Here is an 18,153-nt window from a genome sequence, read left to right on the forward strand (position 1 = left end):
AAAAAAAAAAAAAAAAAAAAAAAAAAAAAAAAAAAAAAAAGACAGGGTTTCACTATGTTGGTCAGGCTGGTCTCACGTAAACTCCTGGCCTCAGGTGATCCACCTGCCTCAGCCTCCCAAAATGCCAGGATTACACGCGTGAGCCACCGCACCCGGCAGCTGGGCCTATTTTTAAAACCATCATCTGTTCTGCAAAACTGAGTCTTTTATAGCTACACATCAAGTTGTCATACAAAATCACACTTTGCTCATTAAACATCTCAGGCGATCAGTCTTGCTACTCCAGCTAGGTGGGGTAACATAACATAAAGTTATGTAGGAGAAATAGCACAGGACTTGGAAGGGGAAGCACTGGAGTCCGGCCTCAGCTGTGCCACAGTCAGGCTATATGACACTAGGCAGGTCACCTCTACCTCTGGGCCAGGCGTGGCAGCTCATGCCTATAATCCCAGCACTTTGGGAGGCTGAGGTGGGTGAATCACTTGAGGTCAGGAGTTCAAAACCAGCCTGGCCAATATGACAAAACTCCATCTCTACTAAAAATACAAAAATTAGCCAGGCATTGTGGCACAAGCCTGTAATCCCAGCTGCTCTGGAGGCTGAGGCAGAAGAATCACTTGAAGCAGGGAGTTGAAGTTGCAGTCAACCAAGATTGTGCCACTGCACTCCAGTCTGGGTCACAGAGTGAGCCTCCATCTCAAAATAAAAAATTCAAAAAAGGTTTTTTTTAAAAACAAGATAAGTGACTTGCCCAAGGTCACAGTGTTACAAAGTAGTGGAACTGGGATTTGAACCCAGGTCTGTCAGGCTGCAAAGCTTGTGTTTCTAACCAGCATGCCTGTGGGCATGTTTCCAAAAGGAACTGCTCTGGGACACTCTTCTGCAATCCAGAGGTTCTGCCCCAAGTAGAAGATTCTGGCTGTGTCCACTGAGAGTTCATTAAAGTTTCTCATCTAAACGCCACACATACTTCAAGGCCTAGCTCAGTGATCACTTACTTGCACAGCCTCCTGGGATCTTCCCAGGTACGGAGTTCTCTCTCCCACCTCTAAACTCCCATAGAATTCCATATGCACTTCAAATCTCACCCACTTCCTACTGTCTGACTGCCCTGCATCTGTACTGCATTTCTCAGACAAGTCCTTGAGTTCAGTAAGAGAAGCAGTTCTCATGCATCTCTGCATCTTCTGCCAGCCAGGCAGACGGGGCTCAATCAGGGAAGGAGGTTGAGTAGGGTGCCTGCTCCCCCTCCCCTATCTTGCTGTAACCTGAGTCTTAGGCTTTGCCCAGCTAGGTGAGTTGGCCCTGCCTCATGCTGGCATGATGCCTACCTGGTACAGCATCCAGATTCCTGTGGGCCCTGGCCCACAACTGGGGAGATAAGATCTTATTCCCTGGCTTGATGGCAAAGATGCTATAAAAAGCACAGCACCCAAGCTCGACATTGGCTTGTGACGGACTAAACGACCTGAGGGATTCAATGGGTGAAGGGAGAAGCCTCTGGGCTGGCTCAAAGGTCCTAAGACCTGTACTTGGCTCCCCTGTAAGGACCAGTGTAAGGACCAATGGTTTCGCTGCCAAGGACAGCTCCCTAATAGATACCCCAGGAGGAGGCTGCCCTTCTTTAGGCTTAAAGGGTCCACTGGAAAAACTGAGATTTGCCAGTGCTACCAATATCCAAGCCAAAAACCACAGCCCCTCCTCTTGGTCCACTGTCCGGGTCTTATGGCCTAGAGACTCCTGAGTTAGTTAACAGAGCAGGGAAGAGGCCTGCCTCTGCCATTAATTCATGTGTGGCCTGGGGCCAATCCTCTCTGGGTCTCAACTGGAAAAAGAAAGAAGTGGATCAAAAGGTCTTCATTTCCCCTTTGGGCCTCGGGCTTACAAGCTATGATAAGGATCCTTTCCATCTCTAACATTCTAGAATTAGAATATTCTATACTTTCACTCCCAGAAGCAGAGTGAGAACACAGAACAGGGACCTTCAGTCCAGAAAACAGCAGAGGTCAGTCAGGGCTTCCTAGCTGCATCCTCAAAGCCTGTCCACCTTCAGAAGCTTTCTCTTGTGTCTGCTGCCTCAAAGGTGGCTGCTTCCCTGCTAGCAGAGCCTCAGAGGTGTGCTTGGGCCCTGGCTGCTTTAGGGAAATGGGCAGGAGGCCTGAGTCACCTACTGGGGTGTGAGCTGGGCTCACCATGGCAACCCAGCAGACCCAGAGGGCATAAAGAAGCCAGTGCCTTCCCACCTGCACAGTGTAGGTGGAACATGCTGCATCGGCCTTCATTTCCAACCCAGAAAAGTTCCTCTCTACTTTTGTTTTTTGAGATGGAGTTGTGCTCTAGTTGCCCAGGCTGGAGTGCAATGGTGAGATCCCAGCTCACTGCAATCTCCACCTCCCAGGTTCCAGCGATTCTCCTGCCTCAACCTCCCAGTAGCTGGGATTACAGGTATGTGCTACCACACCTAGCTAATTTTGTATTTTTAGTAGAGATGGGGGATTCTCCATGTTGGTCAAGCTGGTCTTGAAATCCTGACCTCAGGTGATCCGCCTGCCTCGGCCTCCCAAAGGGCTGGGTTTACAGGCATGAGCTGCTGCGCCCAGCCAATTCCTCTCTACTTTAAGGCTCATTTTCCCTTCCCTTCTTACAGGACACAGCTTACTCACTCTGGGGTCCTTCTCCTTGCCTGAAAGAAATCTGCAGTCCCCTGGGCAAACCCCACTCATCCCAGAATTAAGTACCACTTCCTCCAAGGATTCAGTCCAGACCAGTTAGTCCTTTTCCCTTCTTCAAATCCCCACAGCACAAAAGGCAGAAGCTCTTAACCTTCAGAATCTGTGGTGTACACACTGACAATCAACTGTGTTAAAAAAAAAAAAAAAAAAAATCTGAGTCTACTATGGGCCTTCTCTCCTCGATAAAATCACACATATACAACTGTCTGCAGACTATTTTGAGAGTTCCACAAACTTCATCATGGACTCGGAAACAATCTTAGAAACCTAGATCCTAAAAGAACATATCATCCAGTCCATCCTCTCAACTAACCCAGAATCCCTTAGCAACCTCCCTGAATGATGTTCCTCTTCTACCCCTGGCCCACCTCTCAAGGCCACCTCCTTCAAGAAGCTCCCCTCATCTCTCCTCCTCTCCCGATTCCCCCAAGCATCCCCGCCTGAACCACACAATTCCCCACCTGTGCTTTGTCTCTCGTATGTTGTCTCACTTCCCCTACAAGAGAGCTGGCTCCCTGTGGGCTCATTTCTTCAACCTTGTAATGACAGGACAACCCCAGAAAGCCCTTCCAAATGAAATAGATACATAGGGAAACTAAGGCCCAGGAAGGCAAACATGGCTTAGCAAAGGGCAATATGCAAGAAAGAAGCGAGCTAGGACTAGGATCCAGGTTCCCAGTCCCAGTCTAGAGCTCTTTTCTTTTACACAATGGCTTTAAGAAAACTAAATGTGCCTGGTGTGCACACACACTCACATGCTCAATATATGCATGGCGAATTTCTAAAAAGATGGACAAGACGGTTAACAGTGGTAACCACTGGAATGTATGACAGTGCGGGTGGTCAGAAGTGATGAGGGGGACTTTTCCTTTTCACCTCAATACCTTCTGTACTGTTGGGTTTTATTTTTGTTGTCTTGGGGTTTGTTTTGTTTTTACCATTAACATGTTTTATTTATTCATATTATAAAAATAAATCTGCCATAGAAAGGAGACTCGGGCCCAGCCCACCCGTTCCTAACACACATAAAAGCAAAGAGAAGCCATAAGTAAACCCGTCCAGGTACAACTATAAATTAACAAGATTGCCTTCTTGCATGGTTTACGGCCACTGGTCTCATTAATTCACAGTCACAGTGCAGTTTATGGCTTGAGGAATCTTCCCAGGAAAAGCTTAATTCAATTAGGGCTCTCGGCAGCTCCCCAAGGAAGTTCTGGTATCTTGCTTTTACTTACACAAATTGAGGGCAGACCAAACAGATCCAGATCTTCCCAGAGAGACCCCGCCCAGCCCAGAGAGGATGCCCTTGCAGACCCTACATTAGAGCCATGCTAGGGAGGTAGCCACGGCAGTACCACTTAAAACACTGGCTGGCGCCTAAAGCATCATTCTGTGAATGTCACTCGCAGCAAGCTCAGTTAAAACTCCCTCGCTTGGCATTCAGTCTGGTGCCAATGAGCCTCTGCAACCTTTGCTTTCCCTTCTCTCTGAGCAGTCAAACTGGTTTCTTGTCTGCCCCAGGGCTTTGCAGAGATCCTATCATTACACTGGAGTCAATCACATATTCATTCATTTATTCCTTCCTCAAATATTTATGAAGCCCTTACTCTGTTCCAGGCACAGATAAGAAAGCGAACAGGCTGGGCGTGGTGGCTCACACCGATTATCCCAGCAATTTGGGAGGGTGAGGTGGGCAGTTCATCTGAGGTCAGGAGTTTGAGACCAGATTGGCCAACATAGTAAAAAAATTTTAGTTTCTACTAAAAATACAAAAGATTAGCTGGGCGTGGTGATGTGTGCCAGTAATCCCAGCTACTTAGGAGGCTGGGGCAGGAGAACTGCCTGAACCTCGGAAGCAGAGGTTGCAGTGAGCTGAGATTGCACCACTGCACTCCAGCACTCCAACCCAAGTGATATAGCCAAGATCCCATCACAAAAAAAAAAAAGAAGAAAGAAAGTGAAAAACAAAGGCCCTGTCCTCAAGAGGCTTAGATTCTTATGGGAAACGGTCCTAAGTATAGCCTGTTTATCTAATTCCTTTCTATCCTTCAAACATCAGATTCATGTTCTATCTCCTTTGGGAGGTCTTCTCTAAACACCCCAGTCCTCAGGGACTGCTCATTCCCTCTGCACTTTGCCTCTGCCAGGAGTCTGCCCAGCCCTGGCAGGCTGGAAGCTCCTAAAGAGCCGAACCTGGGTTTACTCTTCTTTGTTCCCTGATGGCCAAATGCTAAATGCCTGCTGGCTGATTTCAGCTGACCTGCCTCTTCCACCCAGGATCTTAGCAAGCTGCTCTTGGTACTGGCTGGCTGGTGCAAAGACGCACACTCTTCCAACTTCACCTGGCATATGGCAAATGCTATGGAAGTGTTAGCTATTTATTAGTTTAGTGAACTTGTGGGCTCTAACACAAAACTGTGACATCACTCCTCCGCCTTCTGTGGCCTGGTCTCAAATAGGCTCAACACTGTGGAAAGGTCAGTCTGGACTTAGGGGTAAGTACTCCCCAAGGGACAAGGAAGGGGGCCTGGGAAGGAACAGAGTTTCTCATCCTGAGTCTTAGTTAGAGCTGCTTAAGGACAGATCTTTTCAGGAAAGAACTTGCTGGGGTAATTTGGGGGAGCTCCAGATTCTCGGCAAGTAGGATAAGAACCCAGGGCTCAGGTCTAGCCTAATAGATCTCCAAACTGGCCCTGTATATTAGATGAGCTTTAAGGGTAAGAAAATGAAGTCAGCACTATCCCAGGGAAGGAGGGCAGCCCACTGATCTAGGCCCAACCCAAAACTTAGTTCAGTTAAAATTAGATTAGCCCATAAGATTAAAATACCCACATATAATCACGGGCTGCTTTAAAGTATCAGTTGATGTTTATCGGCATCTAAAGAGACGGTTTGGCCCAGTGCAGTGTGTGCAGACAACCTTGGGGAGACATGTCTGACTCAGACGTTTGCAGGGGGAGCGAGTACTGCAAAATGAGGCCCACAGAAGCGATGGATGACTCAGGAATAACCCAGGTCCTGGCTTTGCTGAGCAAGCCTTCTCTCCCTGCCTCAGGAGGAAAGGGGGCAGGTGGAAGAGGTAATGAGAAGGAAAGGGGGCTGTGTATGCGCTGGCATTCCCAGAGGGAGCCTCAGGCCATCAGCTCCAGTTCCCTGTCGGTTCCCGTCTTTTTCTGCATGCTGCCATCTCCAAGAAAGGTTATTTGCTTGGGGGAGGCTTTGAAGGGGGTCAGCTTTTTCCCCAAACCCAAGAAGTGATCCACAGAAAGCAGCCAAAGCTCAAAATACTAAAGCCTTTGATCTTCCCAATTCAAAGTGATTATAGGAAAAATTAAATTTCTAAACTGAAAAGGCCCTTGGAATCAGGGCATGAGGATAAAAAGAACGTAGGTGCTGAAGTCAGACAGATCTGGGCTTAAACCTCAATGTTTTCTAGCTGTGTGAATACCTTCCACAGCCTCTAAACTAGGATATGAATAAGTGACAGCTTAGCTGGGTGTGGTGGCCCGTGCCTGTGTTCCCAAATACTCGGAAGGCTGAAGTTGGGGGATTGCCTGAGCCTGGGAGGTTGAAGCTGCCATGAGCCATGATTGCACCACTGCACTCCAGCTTGAGAGGCAGACAAAATCCCATCTCAAAAATACATAAAATAAAAAATTAATAAGTGGCAGCTAATATAATTAACAAGTATTTAATAAAAATATCACCAATTATCAGCCAGGCGCAGTGGCTCACACCTGTAATCACAGCACTTTGGGAGGCTGAGGTGGGTGGATTGCCTGAGGTCAGGAGTTTGAGACCAGCCTGGCCAACATGGCAAAACCCCAACCCCACTAAAAATACAAAAATTAGGCCAGGCGTGGTGGCTGACACCTGTAATCCCAGCACTTTAGGAGGCTGAGGCAGGAGGATCACCTGAGACCAAGAGTTTGAGACCAGCCTGGCCAACATGGTGAAACCCCATCTCTGCTTAAAAAAAAAAGAAAAAAAAAAAAATTAGCCAGGCATGATAGCGAGTACCTGTAATTCCAGTTACTCAGGAGGCTGAAGCAGAAGAATCTCTTGAATATGAGAGAAGGAGGCTGCAGTGAGCCAAGATCGCACCACTGCACTCCAGCCTGGGTGACAGAGTGAGACTCTGTCTCAAAAAAATAAAAATAAAAATAAAATAATAGGGAGCTAGGGGTGACAGCTCATGCCTGTAATCCCAGCTACTCAGGAAACTAAGGTAAGAGGGTCATTTGAGGCTAGGGATTTAAGACCAGCCTGGACAACAATGTTGCAAGACCCCATTGCAAAAAAAAAAAAAAAAAAATCTAAAAATTAAATATCTATATTATGAATTAGGAAACAGGGGCTCAGGCTGGGTATGGTGGCTCACACCTGTAATCCCAGCACTTTGGGAGGCCAAGGTAGGCAGATCACCTGAGGTCAGGAGTTCAAGACCAGCCTGATGAACATGGCAAACCCCATCCCTACTAAAAATACAAAATAAGCTGGGTGTAGTGGCACATGCCTATAGTCCCTGCTACTCGGGAGGCTGAGGTAGGAGAATTGCTTGAACCCAAGAGGCAGAGGTTGCAGTGAGCTGAGATTGTGCCACTGCATTCCAGCCTGGGCAACAAGAGCAAAACTCCATCTCAAAAAAAAGAAAACAGGCTCAGAGAGGTTGTGCCTTGCCTAAAGTCACGCAGCTGGGCAGCAGAGAGCTGAGACTAGATTTCAGGTCTCTTGACCTTCCACCCCATATTTTCCATTGTAATCACTTCTCTGCCTCTCCTTTTCTCTCCCAGAGGGCATACAACATTTTGGGGGAAAGGACAAGTCCACCATTTCAAAGATTTGCCGCTCCACAGACAAGGGCTATGAGAATGACAGTCCCCAGTGCCACTCTGGCCCTCATCCTCCTTCATGCAAATACAGGTGTGTTCAAGGCGTAGAAAAGAACCTGGAGCTGAGCCAAAGGCTATCAGGGCTCCAGACCACCCGGACCCTTCAGGCCTTTCTTCCTACAGGAGGAACTGGTGTCCCTCGTGACAATCATCCAGGTTACCAACGTGGATGTGTCTGCTCATTTACTCCCCTCAAAGGCCCTTTAAATCTCTCATCCTGCCGGATGCGGGTGGCTCACACCTGTAATCTGAGCACTTTGGGAGGCTGGGGTGAGTGGATCACGAGGTCAGTAGTTCAAGACCAACCTGGTCAAGATGGTGAAACCTCGTCTTACTAAAAATACAAAAAAATTAGCCGGGCGTGGTGGTGGGCGCCTGTAATCTTAGCTACTCGGGGGCTGAGGCAGAGAAGTGCTTGAACCTGGGAGGCAGAGGTTGCAGTGAGCTGAGATTGTGCGACTGCACTCCAGCCTGGGCGACAAGAGTGAGACTCCATCTCAAAAAATAAAAATAAAAATAAATAATAAAATAAATCTCTCTCACTCCCCTTGATCCAACAAGAACCCAGGATGTTGGCCTGCCAGGAGAAAGTTTGGCCTTGAGTGATTAGTCTCAGGCTTTCTAAATGACCTCAGGCAGGTCACAACCAAAGGCTCAGTATGCTTAGATGTAAAATGATCAATATCACATGCTGTTCTAACCCACAGGGCAACTAAGGAGATCTAACTTAAATATTGTACACGAAAGTGCTTTGGAAACACATTTCAGTACTAATGAGAAATACTATTAAACTCCTCCCACCTTGTAGAGCTAAACAAAGTTGTGCCACCTGCTCCTAACAGAAGCTGCCTCAGGGGATTCTGCTGGGCTCTGAGGGTAACCAAAAGCAGTCTGTCACCTTTCCTGCTCTGACGCAGGAGGTGGTAAGGTCAGTCACCCCTTGTGTCTAAAGGAAACCACCCTTTACCTGGCACTACCCTGCCCAAGCAGGGAAGACTCAAGCTCTGGTCTGATGGCTGAGAGGGCACTGGCAGACAGATGGCAGGGAGGGTCACTAGCAGAGAACAAGGGATAGGCCCTACCTGAATCCTGCAGGATTCAGGTGCATGCAAGGTGACTCACAGGAACAAAGGATAGGTGCACAGCGAGACACAGAGCACCTACAGCTTTCTCTAGGCAGGGACAGGGACAGGGCTCCCACTAATGACATGTGCCCAACTCCTAGTGGGAGTCCTACAATTCCTGAGTGCAGGTGCAGTGAGCTGGGTGCTTCTCAGTGCAGAGCTGTGTGCATCTGCTGCGGGGAATGCCAGAGGCAGGAGATGCAGCTGTACCCCTCTAAGAAGCTATGCCAAGACTTGAACAGAAAATAAATAGCAATTCAACACCACTGAAGATAACCTCTCTGAGCCACTTCCTCATCTGCAAACAGAGACAGCTTTTATCTCATATGATTTGAGTAGGGATTAAATAAGGTTGCTTTTATAAAGTGCCTGACACTACTCTGTAGATACCAAGTGGCAACTATTATTAAAATACACACACACACATTCAACACAGGAGATGTCACAAGGCAGGCAAGTCCTAATGCCAATGTCATGGATAAACAATAAGGGAAAAGGGTTTGGGGGAGAAAGAGAAAGTGACTGCTATGGGCTGGGAAGACCTCCCAAAAGGAGAAGAATTTGCATGGCCCTGAAAGTTACTACAGTGAGCTGGGCACTCTACCAGGCACCCACATTCAGCTTCTACATTGGTCCTAAGGATGAGGTAAGTCAGGTTCAGAGAATGAGGTGCATGAACTTCAAGGTTCATGGCCACACAGGTACCAAGAGGCAGTGTCAGGAGCAGAAGCCAGGGCTTCTGACCACGTCTTTCCTTTATACCAGGGCTGGACACCATGGGGCTGGCTGGGAAGGAGAGGAAAGGCAAACTTCGTGGGGGCTCAGCTGAATGAAGTCTGGGTAGTCTGACCAACTCAGCCCTCTAAGTGGCTTGGCACTCCTAGAGACACATGTCCTACCTGAAGCCTTCCTCCCAGTCCCCATCTGACCTCCTCCCACTGTTCTGCAGTCAGTCTGCTATTTTCCCAAAGAGAAAAAGGTCTTCTCTTTCTTTTCAGAGAGTCCCATCTGGGCTTCTTGAGACATTTCAAGGTGACCTTTAAGCTATTTGTTCTTCTCTTCTTTTGAGAAGTGAGAGACACCTTCTAGTGTCATTCTGACAGGAAACCAGTTGCTGGGTCTGATATCCATGCATGTGAAGTGGGCAGTGACCCCATCTCCCCATTCACAGACTTGTTCTACAGAGGAGATGGCAGGATTCGCCTTGCAAAGACCAAAACCAAAAAAAGCTCTAAGATGTAAAGGGACAAAAGAAGGCTTTTGTGTCCCTGGTCAGGAGACAAGATGAATACCTGCTTTATGGGCTCCTGGGCCTCTGCCAGGCATTCTGGGTTAGGAATATGGGTAAACAAATGCAGGAGATGCCAGTGGTGAGCTGGGTTACAGTGAGGCTCTCCCTTGGAACAAGTACTAGGTGGGAGTCAGGTGAACTCAGAACAAAGCAGAGTTCCTGTAAGGTCCAAAGCACAATGTGGGGCGGGGAATGCACCTAACCCCTAAGGGTTGAGTGATCCCCATAGTTTTCCCAATAGGCGAAATCCCCTTCATACCACCAGCCCCTCCCCATTAAGGAAAAGCAAGAATTTCTGACTGTTGGGGAGAGAAAAGAGGCCCAGAGAAGGAAGGTGACTTGCCTAATGTCACCCCTTGAGTCAGAGGTAGACTAGAACTCAGAAGCAACTATTCTAGAACTTCAGCTCCCACCCTGCTCCTCCCACCCCAGTCTCTGCAAGAGTCTACCTGAGACTCTGCTCCATGGTTAGGGTAGGAAGGAGAACTGAACAAAGCACTTTCTATTCTTAAAGGAGGGTAACCTGCTTGGGAAGCAGCTGCCATAGATGACAGAATGAGGGCTCCAATATAACTCCTACCCACGCTGGGGTGTTGAGAGAATAGGCAAGACCCCAAAATAAGCTCCCAGGCTCTTGGGTATCAGAAAGTGCAGAGGGAGCATGGCCTCAGCCCCCACCACTATCCCACAGGGCAGCTGGTGCCATCTTCCCTCTTGCCACGACCAGCTCAAGTGAACAGAACAGGACACACGGAAACCCTGAAACCTTAAGGAAGGACCCCAGTGGCAGCCTAGGTTTGAGAGAGTTGTAATCCTTCAGCTCAGAGGAAGGTTGTAGGAGGCTGAGGTAGGGATGCATTTGCTGTAGGTGGTTAAAATATTAACAGGGGCAGCTGCCACTCATTGAACACTTCCTTGTATATACAAACTCAATTTTTTTTTAACTTTTTTTTTTTTTTTAGAGATGGGGTTTCTCCATGTTGGTCGCACTGGTCTCAAACTCCAGACCTCAGGTGACTCGCCCATCTCAGCCTCCCGAAGTGCTGGGATTACAGGCGTGAGCCACAGAGCCCAGCCATGAACTCAATTGTATATGCATTAATTTATTTAATCATCACATTAATAGCACTATAACTGGATACTATTAGCTCCCATTTTATTTTACGATTTCTTGGGGCGGGGGACAGATTTTCCCTCTTGTTGCCCAGGCTGGAGTGCAATGGCGCAATCTTGGTTCACTGCAACCTCTGTCTCCCAGATTCAAGCAATTCATCTGCCTCAGCCTCCCGAGTAACTAGGATTACAGGTGTCCACCACCATGCCCAGCTAATTTTTTGCATTTTTAGTAGAGAAGGGGTTTCACTATATTGGCCAGGCTGGTCTCAAACTCCTGACCCCATCAAGCGATCAACCCATCTCAGCCTCCCAAAGTGCTGGGATTACAGGTGTGAGCCACTGCGCCCTGCATAGTTCCCATTTTATACATGAGGAAACTGAGGCTCAGAGAAACTGCTAAGTGGCAGAGTGGTAGCTTAATTCTACACTGCAAAGGCGAAGCTGGGGAAATGGGCTTTCATTTTTGTGGCCTGGACAGGGACTCTTCAGATCTTTTGGCTGCCTTTCTCTCCACTCATGGCCAGCTGCCAGAGCTCCCGTTTTCAGAGGCAGAAACAGACTTTTGGAAAGGAGACCAAGTCCAGCCTCATCATTTTACGATGGGAAAACTGAGGCCCAAGGCTGAGTGACTTGCCAGAGTTCCCAGAGTCAGTGGAATGACAGAAATATCATACCTGGAAGGGACCACGAAGATCAACTGATGGGTAGGGGGGCGTGGCTGGTCCAAGGACAGAGGGAGGTGGGAAGAGATGCCAGGTTTTCCCGACTTCTAGACTGATACTGTTGCCATGGCACCATCTCTGCTCTCCAGCTGCCCAGGGTCCTGGGCACAGCACTTGGGTGGTAACAAAGCAGGCCAGGCCAAGCTGACCTCATTAGCACTAGAGATATCAGGCCGGTAGGGACAAACCTCTGACTGCCTAGAGTGGGGTCTCTGTGGTCATGCAGTCGTCCCACCAGCAGGCACGGAGACTCGAAGTGTGCCTGCCAGCCCCGAATGCCCTAATATCATGCCAGGTGTGGTGCGGAGGTGAGGGGATTGGAGACAGGAGGCAATTTATAGATAGCACTTATGAGGTTTCCTCCTGGTCTCACATAGTCAAATGACATCACTGTTACTAAAGCTTCTTACAGCAAATAAGATGATGTTTCATAACTTAATTGATATGGTCAAATTGAGAGTCTTACCCATTTCACACGTGAGGCGGACCTGCAGAAAAAGGCCTCAGCTATTCAAGGTCATGCATTTATGTTGGAATCAGTACACATGGTTCCCCTTGTCCAGTCCTTGATTTTTCTCCAGGAAGCTAACTGCCGTCAGGGTATAGGTACTGATGGCTTAGTTCCACGTAAGGCTCTGCTACTGTGACCAGTTTAGCACAAGAGCCCTGCACCAGGAACCCAGCTCCTGGATCTATCAAATCAGAGGCACCGCTTCCCTCCCGCAGCATGTCCCAGAGCCTGCTCACACCAGGCCGGCAGCACTGCTCAAATTCTTCATGTCCTTGGGAGAGCTGGAAGGTTTCCTGCCAAATCTCCAAACCTAAATCTCAGGCAAAGGGGACAGCAAGTCCCAGGACCTTCCACAGACAGCTGGGGGCAAGCTGAAAATGCACAGGCAGGCTTCAAAGTCCCCTGGACACCACTTCCAGGGACTTTTGGGCTGTGCAGGCTCCAGTGAGCTCCCCCACTCAGCAGAACAGGGTACTTAGGCCTAGCAGGAGAACCAACACTCTGAGAGGGAATAACTTTTCTGTTTCATTCTCCCCAAAAGGTTTCTAAGTCTCTTCAGGCCTGAACATCCACAGGCGCTCCCCCTGTACCTCACCTACTTGATTGAGCAGCAGGCCAGACAACACCCTGAAACACAGTCAGGCAGCAACCTGGGGGTGAGCTGGGCTCAGACCAAGCCTCAACCTCCTCTACTCTCCCTCCACTCCCAAAACAGACTTCAGAAATTGTCCCACAGATTGTATAAAGTATGGCATTCCTGGGCCGGAAACTGACTCAGGGGCTCCTAACCAGCCCGAGCAGGCAAAGCTGACAGATAACATTCTGGAGATGAAGGAAAGGTGAGAATATGGGGATCCCCTGTGTTCCACCACGCTTGTAAGTTTCCTGCATCCAGGTCTCCACTATGCTCAAACTCCTCAAGCAGGCCAAGTAGAAATATACCTCATCCTGGAACACACTCCAGTGAAGTCTGTCATAAATTGCACTGGTTGCTGTTGACAGAGCAGAATGTGCCACTCACCAGAAGACACTCCTTTCTGGCTCACACACAACAGGGTGCCTGGCTCCCCTGGGAGTCTGGCCCAGCCAGAGGAGACTTGCCAGTCGTGGAAGCCTTACTGAAGGAACCCAGGATCGGAGGCATCCCATCTCTAATCCTGCTCTCTTCCGTGCAGTGCTGACTCCAATCTGGGGAGCCTCAGATCACAGATCAGAGGCCACAGGGCTGGAGCTTGAGAAGAACCAAGATGGCAGTATGGAGACTGGCCTACCTTATGGGGGTAATTCAGATACTTATTCCTGGACAGCCCCAAATGGTGTGAGATGGGGCAAGCTCACCAGTCTGGAGACGACTGCAGCATCGGAGCGAACAGGACTTACCTATCTTCATGAGGCAAGCCAGAAGGATCCAGAGGGAGATCTCGAAGGGGGTGCGCACGTGTGTGTAATCGATGCCCAGGACTGGAAAGGCCTTTCGCGGCTTCATGCCATGATCAGTGACGGAATGATTAACAGGGCGGCTCTCTGGGGTGACCTCCGGTGGGGCGGTGGTGACATCCCCAATCGAGCGTTCCCGCGGTGGCTCTGAACTTCGAATGGTGCTGGCAGTTGGGCTGAGCTGGAGGCCATGGCTGCTGAGAACAGGTAGGAGCCCCACCAAAGCGACCACCACGAGCAAGGAAGGGAAGATCCGAGGTGGAGAGAGGCCACAGATGCCAGACCGCAGAAGCATGGTGGTGCTCCCCGAGCCGGCCTCGACCTTAGCCAAGTGAGAGTAAAACCGGGCACATAGGTAGCAAAGGGTCAGCAAGTGGGAAGACAAACTAACGTAGTCTCTAGGAAAAGTTCATGTTTTAGAGAGGCATTTCGGTGGAAGCAATTTTCTGGGAGTGGAGGGAGCCTGAGTTTGCAATCTGGATCTCTAAAGTGGGGAAAGGGGACAAAGACCCAGGAAAGACCACGGAAGGAGATCAAAAGGTCTGGAACTCCGGCCCTGGGAGGAGGGGAGGGATGTGGGAAACTGTGCCCCAGGGATAGAAGAAAGGGCAGGACAGGCTGGACCCGTGCAAGGGAAAGGAAGAGGGGAGGCTGGGACCTTTGGATGAGGAAAGTGACTGAGCAGCTGGGACTCTGGGCTGAGGGAAGCGGTAGGGAGCCTGAGCTAAAGGAAGAGGACCAAAGGGAGTGAGACCCAGTCCAGGAAAAGGAGAGAGGGAGCTGGGAACCCAGGCTGCAAAGGAGTGAAACCGGGAGGCGGCCGGGAGCTTGTCCACCCAGAGAAGGGCAGGGGTCCAGGCGCACCGGGCTGAGATTCCGGGGAAATGGAGAAAGGCGGAAGGTCGGAGGCAGGCGGCCTGGCGGGAAGGCGCCTCGGCGCGGGCTGGGGGCGGCTCGCGGTGGGCCAGCAGCAACACGCTCCTCCTTTCGGCCCCGGCGCGGGGGAGCGCTCCGCCCCGGCCCAGCTGCAGCTCCTCCTGGTCCAGCTCCAGCACTAACCCCGGCCCCGGCCCCGGCAGCAGTGGACTGAAGCCTCGATGAGCCCGGCGCTGCCACTTATAGCCACCAGTGAGCAGCCGGCGCGACGGGCTAGAGAGACTGTCGGCGCCCGCGCAGCGCAGCGGCCCCTGTCGCCGAGGGAAGGAAGTATCGCGTAGGAAGAGGAAGGAGAGTCAGAGATGACAAAAAAAAAAAAAAAAAACCCCAAAAAAAAAAAAAAAAAAAACCCCCAAAAAAAAAAAAACAGAGATCCTCACTAACGCAGGTAAAATGCCAACTACTTACAAAGCGCTTTCACGTCCACATCTGCAGTCTCATAAAGGCTTTCCAATAATCCTGTGAAGAATATATTGTTTATGTATTTAGTTACCGTGTGACCTTGAGCAAGTTACTTAACCTCTCTGTTTCATAACTTTCTCGTCTGCTAAGGGGAGACAGCAGTACTGCCTATGTCAATGGGATGATGTGATGACTGAGATATCCATGTGCATCCTGGCACATTATTACAATTTCAGTTTTACAGACGGGTAAACAGATGAAGAGAGTCCCCTGGCTACTATGTAAGTAATTGTGTCGTTTACTAGGGCTGCTGTAACGAAGTACCACTAACTGGGTGGCTGCAACCACAGGAGTTGATTGTCTCCCAGTTCTGGAGGCTGGAGGTCGGATCTAGGTGCTGGCAGGGTTGGTTTCCGCTGAGTGCTGTGAGGGAGAATCTGTCCCATGTCGTTCTCCTATCTTCCGGTGGTTTGCTGGGAATGTCTGGTATTCCAGGGAGTTCTCTCTGTGTCTCCGTTTCTGGGTCCAGATTCCCCATCCCCACTTTTTTTTGTTGTTGTTTTTGTGTGTGTGTGTGAGACAGAGTGTCCCTCTTGTTCTCCAGGCTGGAGTGCAGTGATGCGATCTCAGCTCACTGCCACCTCTGCCTCCTGGATTCAAGCAATTCTCCTTCCTCAGCCTCCCGAGTAGCTGGGATTACAAGCGCCAGCTTGTATAGTAGAGATGGGGTTTTTTAATAGAGATGGGACTTTTAATAGAGATGGGGTTTCACCATGTTGTTCAGGCTGGTCTGGAACTCCTGACCTCAGGTGATCCACCTGTCTTGACCTCCCAAAGTGCTGGGATAACAGGGGTGAGGCACCATGCCTGGCCAGATTTCCCCTTTTTATAAGGACACCAGTCATTGGATTAGGAATCCAACCTAATGACTTCATCTTAACCTGATCATCTTCAAAGATTCCATCCTAATTAGTCCATGTTCACAGGCACTGGACATTAGGACTTCAACTTCTTTTGCGGGACACAATTCAAGCCACAACAGTGGCATGGTTTAAGTAGTGGAACTTAAATTTGAACCTATGATGTTGGTTAAAATTGGTGAGGTTCAGGCCGGGCGCGGTGGCTCAAGCCTGTAATCCCAGCACTTTGGGAGGCCGAGGCGGGTGGATCACAAGGTCAAGAGATCGAGACCATCCTGGTCAACACGGTGAAACCCCGTCTCTACTAAAAATCCAAAAAATTAGCTGGGCATGGTGGCACGTGCCTGTAATCCCAGCGACTCGGGAGGCTGGGGCAGGAGAATTGCCTGAACCCAGGAGGCGGAGGTTGCGGTGAGCCGAGATCGTGCCATTGCACTCCAGCCTGGGTAACAAGAGTGAAACTCCATCTCAAAAAAAAAAAAATAATAATAATAATAATAATAAGCTGGGAGCAGTGGCGCATGCCTATAATCTCAACAACTCAGGAGGCTGAGATGGGAGTTATCACTTGAGGCCAGGAGTTTAAGACCAGCCTGGGCAGCATAGTGAGATCCTGTCTCTAAAACAAATAAATGAAATAAAATAATAATATCCAGGTGCAGTGGTATGCACCTATAGTCCCAGCTACTTGGGAGGCTGAGGCAGGAGAATCACCTGAGCCCAGGAATTGGAAGCTATAAAGCACTATGACTGTGCCTGTGAAATAGCCACTGCACTCCAGCCTGGGAAACATAATGAGACCCATTTCTAAAAATTAATTAGGCTGTGCATGGTGACTCACGCCTGTAATTCCAGCACTGTGGGAGGCTGAGGCAGGCGGATCACTTGAGATCAGGAGTTCTAGACTAGCCTGGCCGGCATGGCGAAACCCTGTCCCTACCAAAAAATACAAAAATCGTCTGGGAGTGGTGGTGCATGGCTATAGTCCCAGCTACTCAGGAGGCTAAGGTGGGAGAATCCCTTGAATCCCTTGGAGGTTGCAGTGAGCCGAGATTGTGCCACAGCACTCCACCCTGGGTGAGAGAGAGAGACTCTGTCTCAAAATAAATAAATAAATAAATTCTAAAATAAAATAATTGGCCAGGTACGGTGGCTCATGCCTATATGCCTAGCATTTTGGGAAGCTCAGGCGAATGGATCACAAGGTCAGGAGTTCGAGACCAGTCTGGCCAGCATGGTGAAAACCTGTCTCTACTAAAAATACAAAAATTAGCTGGGCATAGTGACACGCACCTGTAATCCTAGCTACTCGGGAGGCTGAGGTAGGAGAATCGCTTGAACCTGGGAGGTGGAGGTTGCAGTGAGCCGAGATCATGCCACTGCACTCCAGCCTGGGTGACAGTGAGGCTGTATCTCAAAGTAAATAAATAAATTAATTACTTAATTAATAACAGAGTGATATGATAGTAACTGAGGCGGGCAACATTAAACCGAGTTCTCTCTCTCTCTCTCTTTTAATAATCTCATGCTTAAACTGAGTTCTCTGTACCTCACATTCTACAGGTACAAGTTCCAGCCACCTGGGAAATGACAAAAGAGCCTTCAGAGAAGGGCAGCGGCCTTGTGTCATCTGGGAGCAAATGAAAGGAGAACATCAGCTATAATGGAAGTAACCAAAGATCATTTAGAGCAAGGATCAGAATAATAACAATAATGCCTCACAATTGTTTAGCCCTTCAGGGTTCACAACCAAGTGCCCCAGGTTTATCAATGATCCAAATCCTAGGGTGGGCGCGGTGGCTCACGCCTGTAATCCCAGTACTTTGGGAGGACAAGAGAGGTGGATCACCTAACATCAGGAGTTTGTGACCAGCCTGGCCAACACGGTGAAACCCAGTCTCTACTAAAAATACAAAATTAGCCGGGCGTGGTGGTGCATGCCTGTAATCCCAGCTGCTCGGGAGGCTGAGGCAGGAGAATTGCTTGAACCTGGGAGGCAGAGGTTACAGTGAGCTGAGATTGTGCCATTGCATTCCAGCCTGAGCAACAAGAGCAAAACTCTATCTCAAA

The 18,153-nt window shown here is 49.3% G+C and overlaps 1 protein-coding gene across 1 annotated transcript in view; it reads right to left on the reverse strand.

The window, feature by feature from the left end:
* The window catches only part of SLC9A1 (solute carrier family 9 member A1), a 61,701-nt gene extending 46,747 nt beyond the window's left edge, over window positions 1–14,954 (reverse strand). The window contains exon 1 of the mRNA XM_017534827.1: window positions 13,769–14,954. Coding sequence (XP_017390316.1) covers window positions 13,769–14,120 — 352 coding nt within the window. The 5' untranslated portion in view covers window positions 14,121–14,954. The remainder of the gene's footprint in view (window positions 1–13,768) is intronic.
* Between the last annotated feature and the right edge of the window lie 3,199 nt (window positions 14,955–18,153).

The sequence above is a fragment of the Cebus imitator genome, unplaced genomic scaffold, assembly GCF_001604975.1.
Source record: "Cebus imitator isolate Cc_AM_T3 unplaced genomic scaffold, Cebus_imitator-1.0 Scaffold87, whole genome shotgun sequence".
NCBI classification, from domain to species: domain Eukaryota; kingdom Metazoa; phylum Chordata; class Mammalia; order Primates; family Cebidae; genus Cebus; species Cebus imitator.